This window comes from Anolis sagrei, chromosome 4, assembly GCF_037176765.1.
Source record: "Anolis sagrei isolate rAnoSag1 chromosome 4, rAnoSag1.mat, whole genome shotgun sequence".
NCBI classification, from domain to species: Eukaryota; Metazoa; Chordata; class Lepidosauria; order Squamata; family Dactyloidae; genus Anolis; species Anolis sagrei.
The window spans coordinates 146355278-146383027 of record NC_090024.1 but is presented as its reverse complement, the minus strand read 5'-3'; the positions used below and the strand labels follow the sequence as shown (position 1 = coordinate 146383027).

At 41.3% G+C, this 27750-nt stretch overlaps 1 protein-coding gene across 2 annotated transcripts in view; it reads right to left on the bottom strand.

The window, feature by feature from the left end:
- Positions 1 to 27750, bottom strand: part of ABCA4 (ATP binding cassette subfamily A member 4) — a 129617-nt gene that overhangs the window by 85829 nt on the left and 16038 nt on the right. For both annotated transcript variants that reach the window (XM_060773968.2, XM_060773969.2), the window contains exons 3-9: positions 27225 to 27318; positions 26203 to 26344; positions 23777 to 23913; positions 18587 to 18714; positions 9990 to 10187; positions 2675 to 2764; positions 694 to 934 (exon numbers count right to left, since the gene is read on the bottom strand). In XM_060773968.2, coding sequence (XP_060629951.2) covers positions 694 to 934; positions 2675 to 2764; positions 9990 to 10187; positions 18587 to 18714; positions 23777 to 23913; positions 26203 to 26344; positions 27225 to 27318 — 1030 coding nt within the window. The remainder of the gene's footprint in view (positions 1 to 693; positions 935 to 2674; positions 2765 to 9989; positions 10188 to 18586; positions 18715 to 23776; positions 23914 to 26202; positions 26345 to 27224; positions 27319 to 27750) is intronic.

The following is a 27750-nucleotide window of genomic DNA, read 5'->3' as shown; positions in this document are numbered from 1 at the left end:
CCTTTGTTGGGAGGTGATTAGCTGGCCCTGATTGTTTCTTGTCTGGAAATCTGATTTTTTAGTGTTGTTCTTTATTTACTGTTAAGATTTTAAAACATTCACACCTGTCTCTAACAGATAAGAGTTCTTTCTGCCACTCTGGACTTTCCACAGATATATAAACCCCACTTGCCTAGTTTCCAACAGACCTTACAACCTCTGAGGATGCCTGCCATAGATATGGGTGAAACGTCAGGAGAGAATGCTTCTGGAACATGGCCATACAGCCCGGAAAACTCACAACCCAGTGATTCCAGCCATGAAAGCCTTTGACTATGGCAAGACTGGACTTCGAAAAGAAAAGCATTTTAAAAATTATTTTACTAATTAATTTTAGATTGTTGTTCCTTCTAAAGGTTATACATTTGGTATTAGCTACTTTTCAGGTAGATCTCTAAACCATCTGTTGCTTATCAACATCAGAGACTAAACCCTATTCCAGATAATCCAACAGACCAATTTTCAAGGAAAGCAACTGTGTAAACATATACATCTGCCAGATCCTTGCCTTCATGATTTCAGCTGCTTTACATTTTGAGTACACATGAAATACTAATTGTTCAGGCCAAGTGCCTGAAATGACAGCTAGGGTAAATAATAGCTTTGTCAATCTTCACCAGAGCCCACAGGTCTAAATACAAAGTCAATACTTACTGGTTGTGTTGTCGTAAAAATAAATTGATTCCTTCTTGGTACCATCTACACCGAGGAAAGCCTTGTAATTATTATCTTCATACCAATTGAGAGAGAGTATTCTAGATCCTCCACCCTCTGGGTAACCACAGAGAAGATCAGATAATGTACCCATCAACCGTCGTGGGGATGTTGACTCTCCATCTTGTAGGAGTGGTTGCAGAGTTGTTAAAAGGTCTTGAACACTGGGCCTGCGCACCAGCTGTAGTGAAACAAAACACCTAAATGAATTGTTGCACTAAAAGTTAAAGACAACTGTGCACAGAAATTGACCTGTCACTAGACCAAATGAGACAAGTGCCTGAGATTCTTCCTCTTGAGCTCCCACCCATCCATTCCCTTCTGCTGAAGGATAGAGATTTCATGCACACAACCTTTACTAGTTCATAGGTCCCACAATTGAAAAAAAAAGAAAAAAGAAACCATCTGATTTCATATTGATTTACACACTTGGCAGCTGAAACTGGATCTACACATATTAGCTTATTCTATTCCATGTTTAGGTGCAAATTGTCTTCAGTGAGAACACTAATCTATGATGACTGCAGATGGATTCTAATGCAATCTGATGCAGGATCACTGAAAAAACAGAGGTACACATGAATATGGATTGTCCTAGTACCACCTTTCTGCAGCTTGAGCAATCATTTAAAAAATCTTAGTGGGTGAAATTATGAAATGACCATACAGTTGCAGGTTGAATTCTCTCTGTAAAAATGCCCATTTATGGCCAATTCCTAGTTGATTGCAGTTGTTAAGTGAAATAACCTTTGGAGTTAATTTTGCCCTTTTACTTTATAGAAACAGCTCTAGCTATATATATATAAATGAGCTGTGCATAATGAGTACCTTAAAAACAAAAGAACCGATGAATGAAATCACACCAAATTTGGCAACAAAACATCTCACTATACAAGGAGTGACCATAACTCAAAAAATATGATTTTGTCATTTGGGAGTTGTAGTTACTGGGGTTTTTAGTTCACTTATAATCAAAGAGCATTCTGAACTCCACCAACGATGGAATTGAACCAAATTTGGCACGCAGGACTCCTCTGACCAACAGAAAACACTAGAAGGATTTGATGGGTATTGACCTTGGGTTTTAGAGTTGTAGTTCACCTATATCCCGAGAGCACTGTGGACTCAAACAATGATGGATCTGGACCAAACTCGGCATGAATACTCAATATGCCCAAATATAAACACAGATGGAGTTTGGGGGAAATAGACCTTGACGTTTGGAAATTGTAGGTACTGGGATTTATAGTTCACCTACAATCAAGGAGGATTCTGAACCCCACCAACAACAGAATTGGGGCAAACTTCCCACACAGAACCCTCATGACCAGCAGAAAATACTGTGTTTTCTGGTGGTCTTTGGTGACCCTTCTGACACCTCCCTGGTACCCCCCCCCCCCCCGGGGTCTTGACTTCCCAGGTTGAGAAATGCTGCCTTAAGGCCATCCAATCCAACTCCCTTCACCAGGGCAAGAAAACATAATCAAAGCCATCCAGCCATTCACACACACACACACACACACACATGACAGATGCAGTATCAAAGATTTGAAAGGGACCCCTGAAGAAGGACAATGATATGTTGCATGTTCCAGAGTAGGCAAACCAGACAATCTCCACATCAACACTGGCAAAGAAACAGCAAGAAATACTGTTTACCCACAAGCATAAATACACTACATATATTAGAAACCAACACTTTCTCATTACTTTATTTTCCAGATCACCAGACTGGGCCACACGAATGAATGGCAGGGGACCCCTAGTATCTCTATATAGTAAAAAGTGAAGAAGGATCACCTTGTGGTTTTGGGGTAACTTGGATTTTTTTAAAAAAGAAAGAAAACCATGAAGTTCCACTGAACATGAAATCTAGGGTTTTATATCACTGCATTATCTTCACTCACTGGTAAATTCTTACCTTTTGCACTGCTTGAGACAAATCGGAAAGTATTCGCCCCCATGAGTGTAGATCCACACCTTGTGTATTACCATCTAAAAGAGTGGGGAGCTGTAAAGGGAGAGGAGTGAGAATTGATGAGACATGATTAGAATCTAACTAAGCAAGTCAAGATCCAAGAATTAGATTACTCAAGGTTTCCAAACCATATTTTCCCAAAGTGCACGGCCATGGATGGAACAGTTGGGGAAATTCTGGTCTAAAAATAACTTTTTCACACTCTTGTAAGACTTGAGACTTCATCACATGGATAAAATTGCCCATCCTAGGGACAGCTTGACTTCAATTAAGGCACAGAGCCCACCGGATCCTATCAAATGATGTCGATCTACATCTGGCGGGGCTCTGTGCCTAAAGTGAAGTTGAACTGTCCCAAGAGGTAGTGCCAGCAGCATGGGATGCTTCTCGTGTTGCAGAGAGAAGAACAGGGGAAAGCCAGGAGGTACCACTTCTCCTCGTGGGACAATGTAGGTGATGTGGGGCACAAGGCACCGGGTCCCCCATACCAGATTCACCCTAATCCATGGTGATCCCCCCCCCCACTATCAACCACATTTGTAGCCTCAATGTGATGAGGTCCTCTGTCAAACTACACAACAGATCGACTAGACACAATGGGGCCCTATATATCTATCATACAAAATTTCTCCCTAAATAGTACTCATGACTAGCGTTCTCCACTGATTTCAGTGAGATTACTGTAAGAGTGACTATGTTTGGATCCAAACCAATGACTCATCCAAGGTCTCCAATGAGCTAATTTGAGATTAAAAAGTGGACCTCCCTGTCTTAAGCTAAAACTTTAACCATATATACAAGGACCATTCTGGATCAGGTTCTTTCAAGATTTCTGTCTATTGTCAGTGACCATTTGGTCCCTAAACATTATCTAACACAGGGGTCCACAAACTTTTTAAACAGAGGGCCAGGTCACAGTCTTTCAAACTGTTGGAGGGCCGGATTATAATTTTTAAAAAACATGAATGAATTCCTATGCATACCACATATCTTATTTGTAGTGCAAAAATCACTTGAAACGATACAATAATTAAAATGAAGAACAATTTAACAAATATAAATTTATTAGTATCTCAATGGGAAGTGTGGACCTGCTTTGGGCTCATGAGATAGGATTGTTGTTGTTGTTGTTGTGTGCTTTCAAGTCATTTCAGACTTAGGTTGACCCTGAGCGAGGGCCGGGTAAATGACCTTGGAGGGCCTCATCCGGCCCCCGGGCCTTAGTTTGAGGACCCCTGATCTAACGAATTCAGGGTAAGAACATGTGCAAAGACATGTGGGAAACAACGTCCTTTCCATGCTCAATTTCCAACCATATAGTTGTCTTTTAAATATTGTGCAAGAGTCAACTTTTCTTTTTCCCTAGCAGAGGCCGCATCCTCTCAATACAGTTCAATCTGCATTATATTGCAGTGTAGATAGGGCCTGAGACCAAGGGCCACACAACATCACTCAGAAGGCCACAAGTGATCTACACCTCATAAAATGTACACCAACTATTGCTCAGTGTGAAAACTGTGGCCGGGAGCGACGCAGATCACAATTATGTGGAATCTGGAAACAAATACTTTTCTTTCTGAAATGTACAAGTTTCATTGGAATGTGGGAGTGCTGTGTCTGTTCTCCAACGTAAGGGTGTGGGAAGCACCTAATCCAAACAAGAAGATGATCCACCCACTCCCTTAACCCTGCAGGTATCATTCTTCTGGCTCGCTGAAATTATTTCAAAATGCATCATTCCATGGCATCACACATACCATAGATTACAAGGGAGGCCTCTCGTATTCATATGCTGTGTGTCACTTTATGAGAAAGTCCAGTCAAACCAGTAAACTGAGAGATGAATGATTTTACAGTGCAAATGAAGAATTTTAAGAATCCACCTAATCCATATTGCTCTCTGTTGTCTACCACACTCCCTCAACCTCCCACAAGTTTGGATTACTTAAAATATTCAACCATCCCTAGGAATCCTACAGAGGAATTCATTTTATATGACCTTCTATTTCACCTTGATTTTTGAAATTTCAACAGAGGTTGTTATTAGGCAGAAAAGGAGCAAGATGCTTGCATACCGTATAAACTCACATCCAAGTCAATCTTGTGTATAAACTGAAAGCAGGTTTGGGGCCCAAATTATGGATTTTGATAGGATCTGTGGACAAGTCTTGTTGTTTTGGGGTAACTTGGATTTACCCCATTCCACAGAGAGGGGAAAGAAGCAATGTCACCTCAAGAGGTCAGCCAGCCATTTTCCCATCCAGGCTTTCAAAATGGCCAGAAACAGCACCATAGCAGAGAGCAGAGAGGGTGTAGGTACTTCTTTTTCTTTCTCTCAGAACAGACTAAAGTCTTGCTTCTCACCACTCTATTCAGAAAAGGGGGACTGTTCCTTTTTTTGGTAAGGGTTCAGTTACAGTACTCATACTCACCCACAGATAAGTTGCCCCAGGTTTTTGGGGATTGATTCTTCAACTAAAATTTATAGATGTATATATGATTATATAGGGACGCTTCTACACTTACCTAAAACCCGGAAGGAAGTGGATTAAAATAACCCACTTCCTCCTGGGTTTCGGTTCCCACCCCCTCTCACAGTCCCAGATTTCCCTTGGGGGGAGGGGGTGAGAAATCCCAGTTTACTACAAATCAATCAGGGTTAACCTGAGGTATTGTTTGGACACGTCAGGTTAACCTGTGATGGGTTGCAAGTTTGGGGCCTGTGTAGAAGGGCCCTAGAGTACATGCTTAATGCAATCTTAATATATTTTTGCAACTTATTTATCAATAAGGCTACAATCTTGTTCTTCCTTACTTACTTGTGAGTAAACCTTACATATTTTTGTGCTCAAAGCAGAAACTTACACTGTCATTCTCTCCAGGGGTGCATTTGCAGTATGATACCACTAACTGACATGTCTCCAATTCATGGAATGCTAGGATTTCTAAATTGGTAAGGGACCATTCCCTGAAATGCAGACAGAGCCCTGTGGTAGAGAATTCCTGTAGTCCAAAAGATGGAGCCGTGTCAGTTAGAGTAGAGTAAACGTGCCATAATGGTGTAGTACAGGCATCAGAAGAAGACCTACAAGTCAGTCTAAACACCTATGCAGAAGCATATGAGAAGCTCAGCCTCTCACTGAACATCAAGAAAACCAAAGTGCTCTTCCAGCAGTCACCAGCCAATCCCTTTGCAATGCCAGAAATGCAGCTTAATGGTGTTACATTAGAAAAGGTTGACCATTTCCGCTACCTTGGCAGCCACCTCTCCACAAAAGTCAACATTGACAATGAAATACAACATCGCCTGAGCTCTGCGAGTGCAGCATTTTTCCAAATGAAGCAGAGAGTGTTTGAGGACAGGGACATCCGTAGGGATACCAAGGTGCTTGTTTATAAAGCTATTGTCCTCCCAACCCTGCTATATGCCTGTGAAACGTGGACTGTCTACAGACGTCACACTCAACTCCTGGAATGAGTCCATTAGCGTTGCCTCCAGAAAATCCTGCAAATCTCTTGGGAAGACAGGCGGACAAATGCCAGTGTGCTGGAAGAAGCAAAAACCACCAGCATTAAAGCGATGCTCCTATGCCATCAACTCTGGTGGATCCCCCAACCATAAAATTATTTTTGTTGCTACTTCATAACTGTAAGATTGCTACAGTTATGAATCATAATGTAAATATCTGATATGTAGGATGTATACTCATTCATTGGACCAAAATTGGCACAAATTTCCGATGCGCCCAAGTCTGAATACTGGTGGGGGGGGGGGGGGGGTGTGATTTTATCATTTGGAAGTTGTAGCTGCTGGAATTTATAGTTCATCTACAATCAATGAGCATTCTGAACACCAATGATGGAACTGAACCAAACCTGGCATGCAGAACTCCCATGACCAACAGAAAGTACTGGAATGGTTTGGTGGGCATTGACCTTGAGTTTTGGAGTTGTAGTTCACCTACACCCAGAGACCACTGTGGACTCAAATAATGATGGATCTGGACCAAACTTGGTATGAATGCTCAAGATACCTAAATGTGTACACTGGTGTACTTTGGGGAAAATAGACTTCGACATTTGAGAATTGCAGTTGATGAAATTTATAGTTCACCTACAATCAAAGAGCATTCTGAACTCCACCAATGATAGAATTGGGCCAAACTTCCCACACAGAACTCCCATGATCAACAGAAAATACTGGAAAGGTTTGGTGGGCATTGACCTTGAGTTTTGGAGTTGTAGTTCACCTACATCCAGAGATCAGGAGGAGGGCTTTTAGTGTTTCCAAAAAGGAAAGGATGGACAGGTAGATAGATCTTTAGCCTTCTCTGCCAAAGGGCTTCCTAAGACCATCAGAAATATGTGTTTTCTGATGGTCTTTGGCGAGCCCTCTAAAAAACCCCTGGCAACCCACCCAGGGGTTCCAACCCCCAGGTTGAGAAACACTGCTGTAGATAATCATTTCATAATGACTCTGATGAAATCCTTCTCTCTGCTTAATCAACAGAAAGGAAGGGAATCAAAGCCAGAGTTATTTTAGTGTGGCCATAAAGGGCCTGTTAAAAATTGATTTCCTGCCAGACTATTGCAATTTTTCAGTTCATCAGTGTGGGGTGGATTGGCATTAAGCTCTCACTCCCAAATTTCTCTCTCGCCCTTTCTCTCCCTCCCCAAGAGGCAGGTGTCATACAGTTAAGGATTTCAGTCCTGGGGCAGAATTGTAAAACGGAGCAACCCTAAAATCAGATTACTGATTGAAAGGTTTCTAGTGGAGCTAACTATCCTGCTAAAGGCTTCATTCCAACCTGACAGGAGGCTGACATGAAAGCACAAAAAACCAAAAAAACGAAAACCCACTTCAGCACACAAGCCACTCACAGGTTGTCAGAAGTCTGACAAAGGGACAGTTTTGTGGAAAACACACCTGGCATTTATTTATAACCTGTCATGTACAATGAGCAGAGACACCAGCAACACAACCAGGTCCGGGATATCGTTGATATTTTCCCTGAATGTTCTTGCAGGTCTAAGAAAGGAGGGATTGTGAGTCTAGTATGTTAAGAGAAACTTCTTGAAAAGTTGAAAATATTTAACATGCAACAAAATTTGGGGCCAGGGAATACAAAAACGAATGAAAGCACATCAAACATCTGTTCTGGACCTTTTGATGTGCTCCGCTCTCCTTCTGCCTGTGCCTGCACATTCCCAGCCCTTTTCCGTCCCTGGTACCACTATGCTGAACCCTTCTGAGGAAATCTAAAGAATGTGCTGACTCGGAGAATTACACATACACTCTTTCCTACTCCATTTCCTTGCCAGACAAAACTCTACTATTCTCTCTCTGAATATGTTGTTTCACAACCTGGGGCTGTTTAACTCACTCCCAAAGCCTTCCCCTGTTACGCCTGTGTCACTGACAAAGAATTCTTGTAAACCCCATCCAAGGAAAAGATCTGGTGTGAATTTCCAACAAACGGCTCCCTGCCCCTTCCGGACATTTAAACTTCCATCTGACTTTTCCACATCAATTCCTTAGTTCATTGCTGCAAAGACAACAACATCCTGCTGTGGGTTGCTGATGAAGGACTCACAAAAGCACATGCTGTCAAAAATCGGTTAGCTTTTAAAGATGCCAAATGACTCTTTTCCTAATTTCAGTCTCACAACTTTGGCCTTGCTCTCTTCCTCCTCTGACTTCAGAATTTTCAGAAAGCAACACTCTTTCTTCAAAAACCTTTTGGAGGGAAAAATCCCTTTATCTCCGTGATTTTTGTTTAAACTATTTCACCCACCAAACTTCATTAGAATAGAAATAAATATTGTCATCCAAAGCAAATGTACTAAAGCAGGAAATAATGGGAGCTGCAAATGTCAGCTGACATAACTGGCCTACATTGCAATCAATGCAAGATGTTTTTTTTTTCTGTTTCAGCAAACCTTGGATTTCCTCAGCTTGACTTTTTCGTTATATAAGAATTCACATTTGGATACTTTAGCCTGCTGTTTACAGGTATTTCTCTGTCTATTCATGCACACAGACAGAAACACATAACTATAGATATATGGGAAAGTGCTGTGAATTTATCCTGTCTAATCAAGCATCACAGTGTCTTTGGATCTGTTGACCAAAACATATGGAGATGTGAATCCATTTTTTTTTACTTTACTTGTATACTGCTTTTCTCACCCCAGGGGGGATTCAAAGTCGTTTCCAACACATTTATGGCAACATTTAATGCCTCACATACATATAAAACCTAACATATAGCAACAATAACATACAACTGTAATTGCTATTTGTTAAGCAATTGACTAGAATTAGCATGACAAAGGTCTGTTTGCCATTTTTCAAATTAAAACAGATTTCTCAGATGGACAGAGCTCTGCAGAATCATCACTGTTTCATTATGGGTCACACATAATTTCCAAAACGTACCGCCAGCTGCAGTAAATCTTGCCAACCGAAAGGTTGACAGTTCGAAGCCTGGGTCAGGGTGAGCTCCTGGTCTTTAGCCCAGCTTCTGCCTACCTAGCAGTTTCAAAAATAGCAATGTGACTAGATAAATTGGTACCACTTAAGCAGGGAGGTATTTAAGGCACCCATAAGAAAATGTCAGAAAATATGCCGGTGATTCTGTCAAGGAGGAAACTTACAAACAAAGCTCTTTGGCAGGGAAAAGTGGAGTGACAGCACCCCACCATGGTCGGAACTGAGCACAGCCTCCAAGATGCTGAAGATGGAAAAGCCTATATATTCCTCTATCTTTGTACAGTTGTCTGTCTTGTCAGTGTATAATGACACTGAATGCTTGCTGTATATGTGTTCTGTGATCTGCTCTGAGTCCCCTTTGGGGTGAGAAGGGCTGAATATAAATTCTGTAAAAAAATAAATATGTAGCAGCACATCATTTGCTAGGGAGTAGAATATTAAGTACAGTTCAAACCTATCAAAATGTATCAACTCACTTCAGTGCAGGGCTTAGAAAATGGCATTTTATAACAGAATAATGCATAGCATCACCACTTTTTTTCAATTTCTGAAAAAATGATTCAGATAGATTTGGTACCTTTTGGAACCAAACTCCACAAATGTGTTTCCTACCATTCACAACTGTTGGGTGGATGCGTGGATTGTAATCCAACATACCTGGAACTGCCAGGTTTGGGAATCCTTACCTAGCAAATGTATTCTTCAACACTCAATTAAACAACAACATCAATAGAAATCTGGCATCATTTGGCAGGTGGTACTCACCAACTGGAAAAGCTTAAAGAAGTCTGCATTTGCATACAGAGAGTCTTCAACCTTCTGCAAGTCCTCCTGGGAAAGGGCACACATTGCGCTATGCACCGCTTGAAAGCCACTTGAACTCTTGAAGATAATAAAGCGGTTCAACAGGGTCTTGCTGCATGCAATATCTTTCAAAGTCAAGTCTGGCACTCCAAAGGCAAACTGTAGTCAAAGACAAATCATACCATTTTTATTTAGACAGGATTTCCTTCTGTCTATTCAGAAATAAGGACAGTTTAATTAAAATTAGAATTGGCAAGGATGTATATAAAAGAGATTTTTTCAAGGGATGCCACAGATGAGGCAGAAGTCTGCTGAGTTGGGCCCGATGGTCTCTTTCATCCAGTATCTTGCTTCTACTCATGGCTAGCCCACAAACAGGACATATTCTGCAACCTCTGTTTGTGGCTGGATAAACTTAATCTGTGTTACTTATGGAATCTCGACTATTGATTGATGACTCCCTACAAACTCAGGAAAAACAGACTGTTGCTGCTGGTTCTTTAATGCAACTTAAAACACTTCTTTTAAAGAGCTGCCATAAATCCCAGTTCATAGCAGATAATGTGGGATTTTATTCAGCTGTGTGGAAAGGGCCTGTCTACACCACCTATAATCCAGTACAATGCAGCTAACCATTATATGGCAGTGTACATGGGGCCTAAAACTGTCTCAAAATGGATCTACACTGCTATATAATCCAGTTCAAATCAGATTATCTCAGATGCTGGGGACCCCTTGAGGTCCTCAAATCTGTTTCAATAGTCATTTCCCAGCAAAGTTGACCATGCTGGAAGACCTAGATATTACTGGAAGACCTCAGTATTCTTTCAGGTAAGAATTTTTAAAAAGTATTTATGAATTGTTTTTCATTTTCACAGGGGTTTTATGTATTTAATCCCAGAAAATGTGGAGGGATGACTGTACCTTAACTCCTATGAAACCACCCTTTGCCGGTTTCTCAGTATTTCTATAGGGGTTTCCCCAGTTTTGAAATTGGTAATTTAATTAAAAGATTGCATTTACATTTATCTAAATGGCTTGAGACAAAATATGCTGGAAAGTATGTTTCCACCCTTTTCCCCTAGAACCTCTCTTGATATTCAATTTGGCCAACAGACACTCCGATCCTTTACTAGTCATGTTCAGCAGCAATTTGATGTATATAATGTGTTTCTTAACCTTTTGTGGTCAGTTTCTGTGTGAAATACAAACATTGTAGGGAAAAGAGTGGTGTGACTCTATTCAGCAGAGTTTTAATAATACCAGCAAGAAATATAAGTGTAAATCACCCCAGTTCTACTGGAACACAGAAAAGTGCAGAATGTAATACTGGACAAAGAATTCACTCTCCGGAGGGTATCATTTTTAGGGAAACATAAGCTTGAAAAACTTTTACGCAATAGCTGCAGATTTATCAAAAGTTAAGTAATGCTTGTTCAACTGTCAGAAGTTAAGGGGGGGGGGGCTTAAAAGAAACAGAAATACAAGAACACTTGTGGTTCGAGGCTAGAATTTAGTTTCCTAACCAACCCCTTGCTCTCATCCTCTTTCCACCATTATGATTACTTTCTATTAATGATACTATTTCCCATCTTTTACTCTATATTGTAAGAGATGCCTATTAGAAATGTGCACATTTCTTGTATCAAATTAGTTAAATTCGTACTTACGGAGCAATATCTGACACGTGGGCATGGCCCGCGCTAAAATCTTAAGAATTGAATACCTTTTTGTTTGCATTTTGTAAATTTTGGAAGCCTCCCAAAGTCAATTTTATTTTCAGCGCAAGAAGCAAAACAAAATCCAAAAGGCAGCCATTCCTCTTTAAATTAATGGCCTCTTGCCATTAGGAGAGGAAAGACAGGGAGAAAGCAGAGTTTGCTGGGAAAGAAAGGATAGAACTCTATGAAATGTAGTTTGGGAAGGCAAAGAGCCCTATGGCAGAGAATGCAAAAGGCCCTGCCTTAAACTACATTTCCCAGAATTCTGCTCGCATCAGAAAGCCCAATCAAGAGAAGGGAGAGATTTGTCTCTCTTAGCAGCAGCCAGTCAGAATTTCAGTGAATGGCTGAATCTGCAAAAAGATGGACTGACCGATACTGAATTAGTAGTAGTAGTAGTAGTAGTAGTAGTAGTAATAGTAATACACAAGCCTGAAAAAGTTACAGAAAATGAACACGCCAAACTACTTTGGGACTTCCGAATTCAGACCTACAGAGTTTTGGAGCACAATACTCCCAACCTCAAAATCATGTTAAAAAACCAAGTATGGATTGTTGATGTTGCGATCCCAGACGACAGCAGGATTGAAGAGAAACCATTGGAAAAGCTGAAACGATACGAGGATTTAAATATCGAACTGCAAAGACTTTGGCACAAGCCAGTAGAGGTGGTCCCAGTGGTGATTAGCACACTGGGTGCAGTGCCTAAAGACCTTGTGAGAAATTAATTTTAGAAGCAAGAGATACAAACATACTTTTAAAATTCTATGCTTTCCTCCCCAATACGTACCTCCAGAACAAATGCATGGTGTTGAAAGATGGCTACATAGCATAATAATAATAATAATAATAATAATAATAATAATGCAAAGACTCTGGCACAAGCCAATAAAGATGGTCCCAGTGGTGATCAGCACACAGGGTGCAGTGCCTAAAGACCCTGACCTGCATTTGAACACAATCGACGCTGACAAAAATTACCATCTGCCATCATCAAAAGGCCACCTTACTGGGATCTGCACACATTGTTTGCCGATACATCACCACAGTTCCAGACACTTGGGAAGTGTCCCATGTGTGATCTAATACAACAGCCAGCAGAATGATCTTGTCTGCTGTAGACTCATCTTGTTGTGTTTCTAATTATTATTATTATTATTATTATTATTATTATTATTATTATTTTATTTATTTAAATCAGTGCTGGGCTGGGAAGAAATCCCTAAATTGATGGCCCCTGTGGGTCCCTTCCAACTCAACAGGGGAAACATATTAATTAGTTGAGGGCTAGATAGCCATCTGTCAGGAGAATTTTGATGGTGCCCTTCAGTGTTGTAGCCAGAGAGCGCTATGGCATGGAGGTCAGGCGGGAAGGGGAGAGGACTGCAATCCCATTTGGGCCCCATTATGTTTTCATTCAGTCTCCAGTGTTCTAGAATTGTCAACTGAGCATTTAGGAATGCAGTTTAGGCACCCAAAGAAAATAAGCTAAAGTAGTAATACGAACACGGCTAATGGAAGAGTACTACATGTACACAGTGTTCAGTGTTTCACTTTCTATCATGACAGAAATTTGGGGAATGAATGAAATTTTAATTTGAGTGCATAGAATTCTTATACCCTCCTTCTTCTCTCCAAGTAGTTATATCATTTACTCTACTTCTGGTTTTTAGAAATCATTATGATTTGTAGTTCTTGTGATGTTATTTAAATATACTTTGTTGCAGCAGAGTGGCATAGAAAAAATACAGTTCAGTAACAAACTAAACTTTAGCTCTTCATAATGGAAGGGCTTCAAAATCTCCAGCCAAGGACATAAGAAAACTTTGAGTTAAGATAAAGCCATAAAAACAGGATGTACTCCTTGGTTTGCTGACATTAATCTCGACTCTGTAAGAGATGTCATTTATATGCAAAACTTTCCTAAAACAGAGCCTCAATTTAGCAAATATTCCGGAAGAACAGAGGGTTAGAAAAACACTAAACTCTCCGAATAGTTTTCCTCATGTAGTTCTGGCTGGAGCCAGTCTTTCTCGAGCCCCTCCTCTGCACCTTTCTGTGAGTCAACAACAGCCCGTTATCTTTTGTCCAACCTGAAAGCAGAAGTTGAGAAACAAAATTCCAGTAATTTTATCAGTGTGCCATTGTTCAACAACCACTTTCAGGAGAAGGAACAGAATATTTCCTCTGTCAATTAACTTCTAGGTTAGATTTAGCTTTCATGTGCGTGTGTCATTTCCTGCACTCCTGGGGTGCTTATGAAGTCAGTGCTTCAACAGTGTCCAGCCTGTTTTGCCAAAAATGCAAATGCATTGCTGTGACTGGTACCCTCTTTCATTTCAGAAAAATACTTTGGAGGGAGGGGGGACAGGATGGATGAGTAATTGTGGCGAGGGGCCTCAAAGCATACCATTGTTATGGTTTCCCTTCCCATATAGTAGCTGTACGTTTTTGGTAAACTAACAGCTGGAGATCATATTGATTTACTACTTCAGAATGCATGTGGCTGAATGCCCATGGTTACTGCAGTATAACTAAAACTAAAGTTCAAAAGAGTAAAGGTCAGAAAAAAGAAGTGCTGTAATCCGTCTGTGTTCCTAAAAATTATATTTTTTATGTTTAAGGAATGTACACCAGACATATTGTCCCTTACACCATTCTATATTGCGATCTGTGGACACTTTCTGAATGGCAAACGCTAAATTCATTAGCTGTAAAATTGGACAAGATGCTACATAAAATGCAGATGTCTAGCACACAGAAATGTCTTTCCATCTCCAAATCCCCCCAACTTGTTCCCACTAAAAATCATGTGTCAGGAATGAGAGAAGAGGAGAGGCAGAATAATTCATGACCAACTGAGAGCCGTTGCGGCTGTTGTTTTCAGCTTTCCTCCTGTGGTGCAAAAGGCAGTGGTTTGAGTGTTGGAAATGGAATAGGATGCTAATGATTGAAACTGTTTATGTATTGTCTGTCTTTGTTAACTGTATAACAGCACTGAATGGTTGCTGTATATGTGTTCTGTAATCAGCTTTGAGTCCCCTCAGGGAGATAGAGCGGAATATAAATAAAGGTGGTCCCAGTGGTGATTGGCACACTGGATATAGTGCCTAAAGATCTTGGCCTGTACTTAAAACAATCAGTGCTGACAAAATTACCATCTGTCATCTGCAAAAGGCCACCCTACTTGGATCTGCACTAATTATTTACAATACAGCACAATAATAATAATAATAATACATTTCATTTATACCCTGTCACTATCTCCCCAAGCAGCTTACATGAGGCCAAGCCCAGCAATACAGTAAAACAATATACAACAGAACACAGCAAAAATAAACTAAAATAAAATATATTTGTATTTCATCACACGTTGGTCACTTCCTAGACACTTGGGAAGTGTCCAACGTGTGATCAAATACAAAAGCCAGCATAGTGATCTTGTTAGCTGTGTACTAATCTTGTTATGTATCAAATAATAATAATTATTAAACCCACTTAGATAACTTTGGACAAGTCACAATCTGAAGGAGGCAAAGAAAGCCCCAACAAAACTTGTCCAGATCTATCGCAAGTCAGAACTGGCTTGAAGGCAGGGAATGTCCATGGGTGGCAACAGAAGGTTTGAGGTTCAGAAGTGATGGGCCCTGTCCAGGGAAGGCTCTTGTGTGCTCACTTGCAACTAAAAGGAAAGGAAAGCAGGCCTTTCTTGCACACCAATTAAAAGCCTACCTTAACCCTGATAATCACATCAGAAAGTGGCAGCATTTACAATCCTGCGTCAGCAGCCAAAGGACTACTTTGACAAGGGAGCGGGATATGGGTCAATCTATACTTGGCATGTTGATACACTATTAAGAGCAAGAGTTTTTTCCCTGCTAACTGATTGTGTTTGAAGCTTCCTCCCCACCTTGCCATTCTTGCTAAAAACAATCTAGTTCTCAGCCAAATAAGAACAACAAATTGAGACAAGCAATCTTATTAGTTTTTATAACCAACTAGCCATCTCCTGCCACTCGTTGCTGTGGCCCATGGTGATCTGGAAAATAATGAGAAAGGATTCATTTCTAATATATGTAATTTCGTTATGTTTGTGGGTAAACAGTATTTCTTGTTGTTTCTTTGTCAGTGTTGATGTGGAGATTGTCTGGTTTGCCTCCTCTGGAACATGCAACATATAATTGTCCTTCTTTAGGGGTTCCTTTCACATCTATGATACTATATCTCTCTGTGTGTGAATCATATCAATCTATCTATATCTACGGCTGGGTGGCTCTTTGTCAGGAAGGCATTGATTATGTTTTCTTGCCCTGGTAAAGGAACTTGGAGTGGATGGCCTTAAGTATTTTCTGTTGGTCATGGGGGTTCTGTTTGGGAAGTTTGCCCCAATTGTGTCGTTGATGGAGTTCAGAATGCCCTTTGATTGTAGGGGAACTATAAATCCCAGTCATTACAACTCCCAAATGCCAAGGCATACTTCTCCCAAACCCCATTTATGTGCATATTTGGGCATATTAAATATTCGTGCCAAGTTTGGTCCAGATCCATCATTGTTTGAGTCCACAGTACTCTCTGGATGGAGGTGAACTACAACTCCCAAACTCAAGGTCAATGCCCACCAAACCCTTCTAATTGTTTTCTGTTGGTCATGGGAGTTTTGTGTGCCACATTTGGTTCAATTCCATCCTTGGTGGAGTTCAGAATGCTCATTAATTATAGGTGTACTATAAATCCCAGCAACTACAATTCCCAAATGACGAAATCATTTTTTGAGTGATGGTCACTCCTTGGGTTAGTAGGTGTCTTGTGGGCCAAATTTGGTGTCAATTCATCCAGTGGTTTTTGAGTTATGTTAATCCCACAAATGAACATTACATTTTTATTTATATAGATAAAAAGTCCTTAGCAGGCTTCTCCTCTAATTTCTTTAGTACTGTGCCGAAGTGTCCTTGGCCTGTATATGTTGGCATCCAATGGTTTTTGACACTCAGAACAAGAAACCATTGTCCACTCTCCTGCCAGTACTCAGCCCTGGACTTCTTGGAAGTATCTTTCACCATGAAGGATTTGAGACCCCTCAATCTCTGAGGATGCCTGTCAGGAGATAATGTTTCTGGAGCATGACCATACAACCCGGAAAACTCACAGTGATTCTGGCCATGAAAGCCTTCAACAACACACGAAGGATTTATTATCCAGTTAAAAAAGAACAGGTTATGCTGGTAAAGATTTCTATACTTCACATTTAACAGCCCCAATAGAAAAAAACTCTCTTCTGTGTGCTATTTCTTCAAACCACCCTACAGCTCTAGGCTGAATCTTAACAGCCCAACAGTCTAGCAATAGTCACCTACAATTTCCAAAAACCCAGCAAAATGAAAAGCAAGCTCATTAATTCCATCTCCTGCTGGCCACAAACAGCCACACACATTCCCCACATTTGGGCAGGATAGAGAAAGAAAAAAGGAGGGAGAGGGAAGAAAGAAATAGTACCATTCAGCCCATTTCCCCCTCTTCCCTGCAGCCTGAGAAACGTTAGTTCCACAGATGTGATTCAGGAGGCCTCATTCATTGGGCCCACATTCCTCTCTGGGCTCCTCACCACAAGGACAGAAGGGCAGTGACAGCTTGCACTGAGTCACACGAGGCCGTCTATGATGGGTAGGTGCTTTGAGAATAATACAGGATCACAAATACCCAGTAATGTTCCCCCCCACCCAAAGCTGTTATTTGGTAAGAATTCCAAAACAGGGGGTCTTTCTTCCAACGGCCTCCTCTATTCACCTGAGACAATGCCCTGGCAGTGCCCTTCCACCTCTGCCCTTGCTGACATCGGGAGTGGTGAATTTTAACATTCCTCTTACACAGCGTTTTGGTCCCATTCACAGATCTACTGAAACAACATGATGCATAGCCAAGCTACAAAGGGAAACCAAGCCAACTCTAGTCATGGATGAAAACTTCCTTACTAGGCATATTCATAGCCAAGCATTAGGTTCAGCATCAGGCCTCCAAAACAATAAAGGCAATGTTCAGTAATACTTGAGTCTTAACCAGCCATTACACTTAATCAGGATTTGTTTTCTGATTCACAAATGAGTATTACATCTAAAACCAGAGCTGGTAACTCTGTGTCCCCAACATGGATGAACTGCTTCTCTCAGGTTCCTCGTGGTGACCAAGCTGGATAAGATTGATGAGAACTGCAGTTCAGAAACATCTGAAGGGCTGCCGGTTCCAGATATGACCTAAATCTTAATTAAAGATTTCGCACAACCAGGCTATGGAGCTATTATTTGAAGCTAATTGTAAACTACACCTTTAATTAATGAAGATTGTAATACATCAATGTTATTAAGATAAAAGGTAAAGGTTTTCCCCAACATTAAGTCCAGTCATGTCTGACTCTGGGGGTTGGTGCTCATCTCCATTTCTAAGCTGAAGAGCTGGCATTGTCTGTAAACACCTCCAAGGTCATGTGGCCAGCATGACTGCATGGAGCGCCATTACTTTCCCACCAAAGCGGTACCTCTTTATCTACTCACATTTCATGTTTTTGAACTGCTAGGTTGGCAGTAGCTGGGGCTGACAGCGGAAGCTCACGCCGCTCCCCGCAGCTCCCCAGACAACGCCGGCTCTTTGGCTTAGAAATGGAGATGAGCACCACCCCCCAGAGTTGGACACAACTGGACTTAATATCACAACTGGACTTAATATAAACCTTTACCTTTACCTTAGGCATATACAATGGGAAAATGTTGCTCAAGTATACAAGTACCCACATACATATGTACACATTGTACATTTATAATTTGCTGAGATATTTCCTTAACCCACCTGTTCCGGTCGTACTTGTGCATTCATCAAGTTGAACACAACCAAATCTGAAAGGCCTACATCTTCAAACAGAAATGTAGTTAGGTTCTCCCCATCTTTCAAGATATCCTGGACTCGTATGCCTCTACCTGGGTGAAGATAGAAATGACACAAAAACCATTAAGATGTTGATCATTATATCAGCACAGTTCCTGCTATTATCCCTTGCACTTGGCAACAGAAAGAGAAAACCATAAGGAGCAAAGAAAAAAACTCTAATGCACTCTGCCAGAATCTACCGCACACCATGCAGCTGTGGACAAGTCTACATAGGGACCACCAAATGCATCATTGCCCAAATACAAATCAAGGAACATGAAAGGCACTGCAGACTACTTCGCCAGAGAAGTCAGCCATAGCAGAGCACCTGATGAACCAACCTGGACACAGCATATTATTTGAGAACACAGAAATTCTGGACCACACCAACAACCACCATGTCAGACTACACAGAGAAGCCATTGAAATCCACAAGCGTGTGGACAATTTCAACAGAAAGGAGGAAACCCTGAACACGAACAAAATATGACTACCAGTTTTTAAAATACTCTAAAATCAGGATGGTCAATAAGGAGCAACACTAAAAAAAAAATAGGGGAGTTCCTGACATGAAACAATCAGGGCCAGCTAACACCTCCCAACAAAAGGATTTCCCCAAGCAGGAAGCAGCCAGGGTTTGAAGCTGCAAGGCCATTCAGTGCTAATCAAGCTGGCCAATTGCAACAGTCACACTTGCCTCGAGCAGGCAAGAGTTCTTTCTCCCACCCTGAACATTCCACAGATATACAGTATAAACCCCATTTGCCTAATTCTAGCAGACCTCACAACCCCTGAGGATGCCTTCCATAGATGTGGGCAAAACATCAGGAGAGAATGCTTCTGGAACATGGCCATGCAGCCCCGAAAACTCACAGTAAATCTCTAACACAGTGGTTCTCAATCTGTGAGTCCTCAGGATTTTTTGGCCTACAACTCCTGGAAATCCCAGCCACTTTACCAGCTGTTAGGATTTCTGGGAGTTGAGGGTCAAAACATCTGGGGACCCACAGGTTGAGGACCACTGCTAATAAATTCATTATTCATGGTGAGATGACCTCTAAGAAATAAGGGAAATGTGATGAAATCTGCTTGCTCTCTATTGAACAACTTTGAGAGCCCATTTCCATTTAGCTATAACTGAAATACAGATTGGCATTTCCTGATGGGTAGTTTTGGTCTACAGTTCCTACTATCCCAGTCAGCATAGATATAAGGGAGTTGTAGTTCAACACATCTGGAAGTTGCTGACTTAGGGAAGTTAGCATTAGAGGTAAGAGATAAACTTTTAATGCCAATGTGCCCCATTTGTAAAGTAGTATTGGGCTGCATTAATGCACTTGAGTTGATGCATGGATCTTTGCAGCCTGTGATGTGAAACATACTGCAAGCTGAGGGTAGGATATGTTGAAAAGCAGCTTTTGGGGAGGGCTGAAACACTGAGAAATACCATTTTAAAAGAAGCGCATTCATTTTAAAAAGCAAACTGCATTTAAAGCTTTCTTTTAAAAAAAAAACCCCACTTGATTGTGAAACGACAGCAGCATTGCACGTTACATAAGAGGCTTGGCATTTGGACCATGCTTGTTTATTTTTCAGAATGCTGAAAGAGGTTGGCACAGTCATAAAATATAGACCTGGGGTTTGAAAGAATGAAGAAAAGTTCCAGTGAGCCTGGAATCTGGCCTGGAGCTGTGAGTTTTAAAGCTCTTGAGTACTTTTTTTGTTTGGTGGTTACACTCTGTCTGTGCTTTTCAGCCACTTGCTCGAGAAGAAATGGTTTTAGACTCTTTTTCTTCAGTTCAGCTCCCAAAGACAGATGCAGTTCTTTCAAATGGCACCTTGGAAGGAGTCCTGCATTTCTCCAATTAGTTTCTCATGACCAGGGCTGGATTAATCACAATGCTGAGTAAACTAGAGAGTGGACCTCTCCATAATCAAACTGGATTGCCTGTTGCTTGGCCTAATTATTTTTGAAGTTTTCCTGTGTCTATTCCTTGAAAATACTTTAAATATTCTATAGCTGAGAACATTTCATCTCATATTATAAGTGGACACAACCTGTAGGACAGTGGTTCTCAACCTGTGGGTCCCCAGATGTTTAGGCCTACGACTCCCAGAAATCCCAGCCAGTTTATCAGCTGTTAGGATTTCTGGGAGTTGAAAGCCAAAACATCTGGGGACCCACAGGTTGAGAACCACTGCTGTAGGATTTAAATAATGTCAATAGTTGGTTTTGAACTGTGGTGCTGGAGGAAAATTCTGAGAGTGCCTTGGACCACAAGAAGATCCAACCAGTCCATACTCCAGGAAATCAAGCCCAACTGCTCACTGCAGAGAAGGATATTAGAGGCAAAGATGAAGTACTTTGGCCACATCATGAGAAGACAGGAAAGCTGGGGTGGCCACGGCTGACAGAGAGCTCTGGAGTGGGCTGGTCCATGAGATCATGAAGAGTCAAAGTGACTGAACGACTAAACACAACACACAATCAGTTCAATCAGCAATTGTATTCCCCGTAGTAACCTATGGATGCAAGAGCTGGACCATAAGGAAGGCTGAGCGAAGGAAGATAGACACTTTTGAACTGTGGTGTTGGAGGAAAATTCTGAGAGTGTCTTGGACCGCGAGAAGATCCAACCAGTCCATACTCCAGAAAATAAAGCCTGACTTCTCACTGGAGAGAAGGCCACATCATGAGAAGACAGGAAACCTTGGAGAAGACAATGGTGCTGGGGAAAATGGAAGGAAAAAGGAAGAGGGGCTGACTAAGGGCAAGATGGATGGTATCCTTGAAGTTACTGGCTTGACTCTGAAGGAGCTGGGGGTGGTGACGGCCGACAGGGAGCTCTGGCATGGGCTGGTCCATAAGGTCATGAAGAGTCGGAAGTGACTGAACGAATAAACATAACACACAATCAGTTCATTTGTTCATTTCTACTACCAGGAAATCAGAGTACGTTTTCTTCTTGGGAGGAGAGCAATGACCAATCTTGATAAGATAGTGAAGAGTAGAGACATCACACTGGCAACGAAGATCCGCATAGTTAAAGCAATGTATTCCCTGTAGTAACCTATGGATGCAAGAGTTGGACTATAAGGAAGGCTGAGCAAAGGAAGATAAGACACTTTTGAACTGTGGTGTTGGAGGAAAATTCTGAGAGTGTCTTGGACCGCGAGAAGATCCAACCAGTCCACACTCCAGAAAATAAAGCCTGACTTCTCATTGGAGAGAAGGATATTAGAGGCAAAGATGAAATACTTTGGCCACATCATGAGAAGACAGGAAAGCTTAGAGAAGACAAAGATGCTGGGGAAAATGGAAGGAAAAAGGAAGAAGGGCTGACCAATGGCAAGATGGTTGGATAGTATCCTTGAAATGGCTGGCTTGACTTCGAAGGAGCTGGGGGTGGTGACAGCTAACAGGGAGCTCTGGCGTGGGCTGGCCCATGAGGTCACGAAAAGTTGGAAGCAACTGAATGAATAAACAGCAGCAATCACCACTCCAAGTGATGGCTTGCATGTGCGAAACAGCATTCACAATTCAAGCAGGCAAAGAGATGATGCCACTTTTCAATAGAAATACTCCATATGTTCAGTGGCAAGGAATAGCATCATGGAAAAGGAAGGGAGTGGGAGCACGCTCCCTGGACATTTTTCAGAGCAGGAGTCATAATGTCATCTGCAAGATCCTCCTTGTTAGAAATATCAAAAATAAATTAACTGGGTCTTTTTGATTACAAAAGTGTGAATCAAGCACTGAAAGATTTAATAGGCCGAAGCCTATTAGAGTTAGTGGGCCAAAGCTAGTGTTGCCCTGACGAGAGTGAGTAGGCCGAAGCCTTTTAGTGTTGGTTTGCCTCAGTGAGGGAACTCCTCAGTCTGTGTGAGGAGGCATGTCTGTGTGAGGTCTGTATGAGGTAAACGTCTGTACATAGGTGATCCCTCGTAGCTCGAGGATGATGGTCTTCCAGATGTGGTGTCTTGGTGGTGGGTTCCTAGGTGGCTGTGGAGCCCTGTTCTTGATCTGCGTGTTCTTCCACAGTGTGGTCATCAGTTTCCAGGTGGAAGGTAGTCCTGGTCAGGGTTGACTTGACATGCCTTCCTCTTGGCAGGTTTCTCCCTTTCGCCCTCTGTTTGCGCCTCGTTGAATTCTGCAGCACTGCTGGTCACAGCTGACCTCCAGTTAGAGCGCTCAAGGGCCAGGGCTTCCCAGTTCTTGGTGTCTATGCCATAGTTTTTAAGGTTGGTTTTAAGCCTATCTTTAAATCTCTTTTCCTGTCCACCAACATTACGTTTCCCGTTCTTAAGCTGAGAGTAGAATAGCTGCTTTGGGAGATGGTGATCGGGCATTCAGACAATGTGGCCGGTCCAGTGGAGTTGATAACGAAGGAGCATCACTTCAATGCTGGTGCTCTTTGCTTCTTCCAGCACGCTGACATTTGTTCGCCTGTCTTCCCAAGAGATTTTCAGGATTGTTTGGAGGCAACGCTGATGGAACCATTCCAGGAGTTGTGTGTGACATCTGTAGACAGTCCACGTTTCACATCTGTATGAGTGAAGCCTCGTGTGAGGGAGCTTCCGTGTATAAAGCTACTATGTATTCATTTATTCGTGTTGTGGAAACTTTGTTATTGTAAATAGGGCTTTTACTATGAAGAAAAGCCTCCTATAGAAGAGAAAACATTGGTCTGTGTGTTTTTGTCCTTTTTTTTTGTCACTTTGGACTACTGGTTCTGGGTCGTACTGCTGCTCCTGAGTTGCTCTGCTGTACATTTTTGAGGAGGGTCTTTTATTAATAAGCCCACTCCTTGCTATGGCAAGGAAATGAGGTAATAACAAAGCTTTCAAGTCTCTCTGTGTGTGAGAGAGAGGGGAGGATTCATACAAACAGAGGAAGGATTAGCCCTGAGGAATAATGAGAACAAACAAGCAGAGAATGAATGCCACCTTCCTCTTTCCTTCCCCCAGGAAAGCCAAAATCTACTTTCACACAAAAATGCTTCAGGCCCAGGTTAATCAAGTTGAAACGGTTTAGGTACTCCTTATCTTTTGACTGAGGAAATAATTAACACCCTTTGAAAAAGGATAAAGGACAGAGTAGATTACTGTTACCTGAAATCCTTTCAGGATGGGTCCGTATTGTTTCCACAAAGTGGGTTAGGGTCTGTAGCTCTCCCCAAAGTCTGCCCAGTTCTGTTCCATGGGATCCCAACAAGAGGTCCTGAGCATCTTGGTACACTCTTGCTAAGCTGGAAAGTAGGGGTAGAAATGATACTTGTTCACTCATATATTTTTAAAAATGCTTTTTTTCAGATGCTCTGTGAAGATGAAGGGTGACAAGGAAGCTAGGTGAGACAGCCAGAGCTAGGAGAAGTTGCCTTGCTGGACTACAGCTTGCCCCAGGACTGGGGCACAGCTGTCCAGAAGTCAGCTGCATTACGATCATGAGTTCAAAGCCGGCCTGGGTCAGAGTGAGCTTCCAACCAATTTGTGTAGCTTGCTGTTGACCTTTGCAGTCCGAAAGACAGTTGCATCTGTCAAGTAGGAAATTTAGGTACCGCATATGCGGGGAGGCTAATTTAACTAATTTACACCATAAAAATCTCCAGCAAGCCTGCAAAGAATGCGGAAGTACTTCATCAGTGTCACAAATGGACGGTAAAGCGACAGCTCCCCTGGTGGCCAGAATACCCTCATCAAAAAGCTGGAATGATAAGTACCCCTATGTGTCTGTCTATATATGTTGTGTGTCTATGGTATTGAATGTTTGCCATGTATATGTACATTGTAATCCGCCCTGAGTCCCCTGCGGGTGAGAATGGCGGAATATAAATACTGTAAATAAATAAAATAAATAAATAAATACAGCTGCTGGTGCACATGACCAGTGACTTGTTCAAGTCTGCTCCATCTGCTTTGAACTGGATTATATGAGTCTAACTGCCAGATAATCTGGGATCAGAACCTGGGATATAGGGCAGTGTAGATCCAACCTCAGGAGGGTGGAAAAGCTGAGAGTCTCTGGAGTAACAACTGGGAGAGCTGCCATCACCCCAAGCATCTGCCCTTTCAAAGTGGTTGCTTCTGACTTTCCTTGGGGCTCTCCATTCTCCTAGTCATAATTAAGAGACTGGAAATATTTATCCTCTCTCCTGCATAAGCTCCCATTCCTTGATCATTGCAATGTTTGCCATGATATCATGTTACAGCATCAGCAAAGTTAGCATTAACAATGCTCAATTTTAATCAGGTTTAAAATCCCAGGATTTAAAGTTGATTTACCATCGTTAATTAAATGTAGTCACGGTTACCACTGCTGATGCACTGCTACGCTATAACTCTAAAAAAAAAATTAAAGAGAAAGGAGCAAATGGTTTTTGTATTCAAAATTAAAAGAACACCAACTCAAAGATATGATTAAAAACATTGCAGTTGGTGCTCAAAATTGCCAGAAAATAGTCCATAAATGATATTTGGTTATTACAACAACAACAAAAAAACTACAACCTCTTGACTTGCTCGTCCCACTTAAAGGAGCCCATATTCTTTTTAGAACTGGGACAAGGCAATAGCTGCATGACATACTCTGATCCCTATGCCATCCTGAATATAACTCAGGGCTGGTCTACCATCATATGTATGGCTTAAATTCTGGCTATCTGGCAGACCATATCTCCTTGAATGTTTGAACCCTGAGATCTTTAGAAAAGGTCCTTTCTCAGTACCACCACTTTCTTAAATGTAGTTGGTGGGAAGTTGATGTGCCTCGTGGAAAGAGCTTTGTGGTGAAAGAGGAGAAGTGGCATGTGATGGGTAAGTCAGCCTGTCTGATGAGGCCAACAGGCTGGATCTATACTGTCATATAGGTTTTTACCCCCTGACATTAAGTCCAGTCGTGTCTGACTCTGGGGAGTGGTGCTCATCTCCATTTCTAAGATGAAGAGCCGACATTGTCCATAGACACCTCCGAGGTCATGTGGTCGGCATGATTACATGGAGCGCCATTACCTTTCTGCTGAAGCGGTATTGATCTATTCACATTTGCATGTTTTTGAACTGCTAGATTGGCAGAATCTGGGGATGACAGCGGAAGCTCACGCCCCTCCATATAATCCAGATTATCAAAGCAGACAATCTAGATTACCTGCTTAGAACTGGACCATATGAATCTACACTGCTGTGCAGTCCAGTTCAAAGCACTGCCATATAATCCAGTTCAAATATGAGGTATATATGGCAGTGTAGAAGGGGACTGAGATGTATAATAACCAAGGCCCCATCTACACTGCCATATAAAATCCATATATGTTTGAACTGGATTATAGGGGAGTGTATACTCGTATAATCCAGTTCAAAGCAGATAATTTGGATTATCTGATTTGATAATCTGGATTATATGGCAGTCCAGATCCAGCCCAAGTGAAGCCAATGTATTTTAGCATCAGAGACTGCCATATAATCCAGATTATCATAATAGGTAATCCAGGCATGAGCTTTTTTCCATTATCTACAAGGAACAAGAGGCTCTCTTTACTTACATACAATTATTGTAGTTTGATACAACACCAGGGGACTCTCCACGCGTGGGACTTCTGAAACAAGGATTGTTCATGTTGCAAAATATACCCTGTAACCATGGCAGGGTTCCTGCAGAGGGCATTGCTTTGTTTGGGAAGTGACCTTGATATGAGAAAGCAGTAAGCAAAAATTAAAACATTCTGTATCTGTAACTAAAATTTGCAATTAATAATAATAATAATAATAATAATAATAATAATAATTTATTTATACCCCACCACCGTCTCCCATAGGGACTCAAGGTGGCTTACAACAGCACAACGATGCCATACAACATATAAAATACAATGTATGAGCATTAAAACCAATAACACATTCAAAACCAGACATATAAAATTAGCAAGAGCAATTGAATCAATGAAATATGGCAATAGCCATTGATTAAAGGATCCATTCAATCAATCAAATGGAGTTATAGAATTATTTATATGAAAAACTTTAGCAAAGACATCATGCTCTTAGTGTTATAAAATTGATAAAAACTCCCAACTTTTCCAAATACTGCATCAAAGGTGTATGGCAAAATAAATAAAATAAGTACAAAATTATTTGTCTTCCCCTTTTATAAGAAATGTGATTGCATTGCTAGTGATTTTTATGCTATTTGGCATGCCAAAAAGAGCTCTTATCATAATCAGTGACAATGGTGATGAGGGAAAAACCATAACAACATATTAAGCAAAGTTTAGTCACACAAGTAAAGGGCAAGACGTTTTAAGAAAAACAATCCTTTTTAGAGTTAAGTTCCCAGAATCTCTATAGACCATAGCTAATGGTCATGTTGAATGGGACATACAGAGAGTTGTACCGTAGTCTAAAAAATCACATTTCCATATCAATGATCCATCCACATTAATGGATCATCTCAGTGATCTAGTAAAATATCAGAATGCCAGCAAAATATATACTTGTTTTCCAAAGGAAGGACCCATGTCAATTAAAGGCCCCTTCTACACTGCCATATAAAATCGAGATCTCTTACATTCATGTTGGCGATACACTGGATTAATACTCCTTAACCAGACCAGGGCAAGAAATAAGGACAAAGGCCATAGAAGTTCAACCAGAAGACGAAGCTAGAGGGAAAACAGAAACATGTGGGTTAATTAATCTCTCATGTAAATAGTGAGAAATTAATTAATTTTAAAAGCAAGAGATACAAACATACTTTTAAAATTCTATGCTTTCCTCCCCAATACGTATCTCCAGGATATATCAAAATGCATGGTGTCAAAAGATGGCTACATAACATAATAATAATAATAATAATAATAATAATAATAATACACTTTATTTATAATCTGCTTTATCTCCCCAAAGGGACAGCCAATTACAGTACACATATAAGACAAATATTCAATCCCTTTTGTACAATGAACAATGACATACAGTACACAAATAAGGTAAAGGCCTCCTCCTTTTCCATCTCCGGCGTCTGGAAGCGATGCTCAACTCCGGCCATGGGAAGGGGCTCTTGTTCTATTTTCCATGCCTGGAAGCCTGCTGTT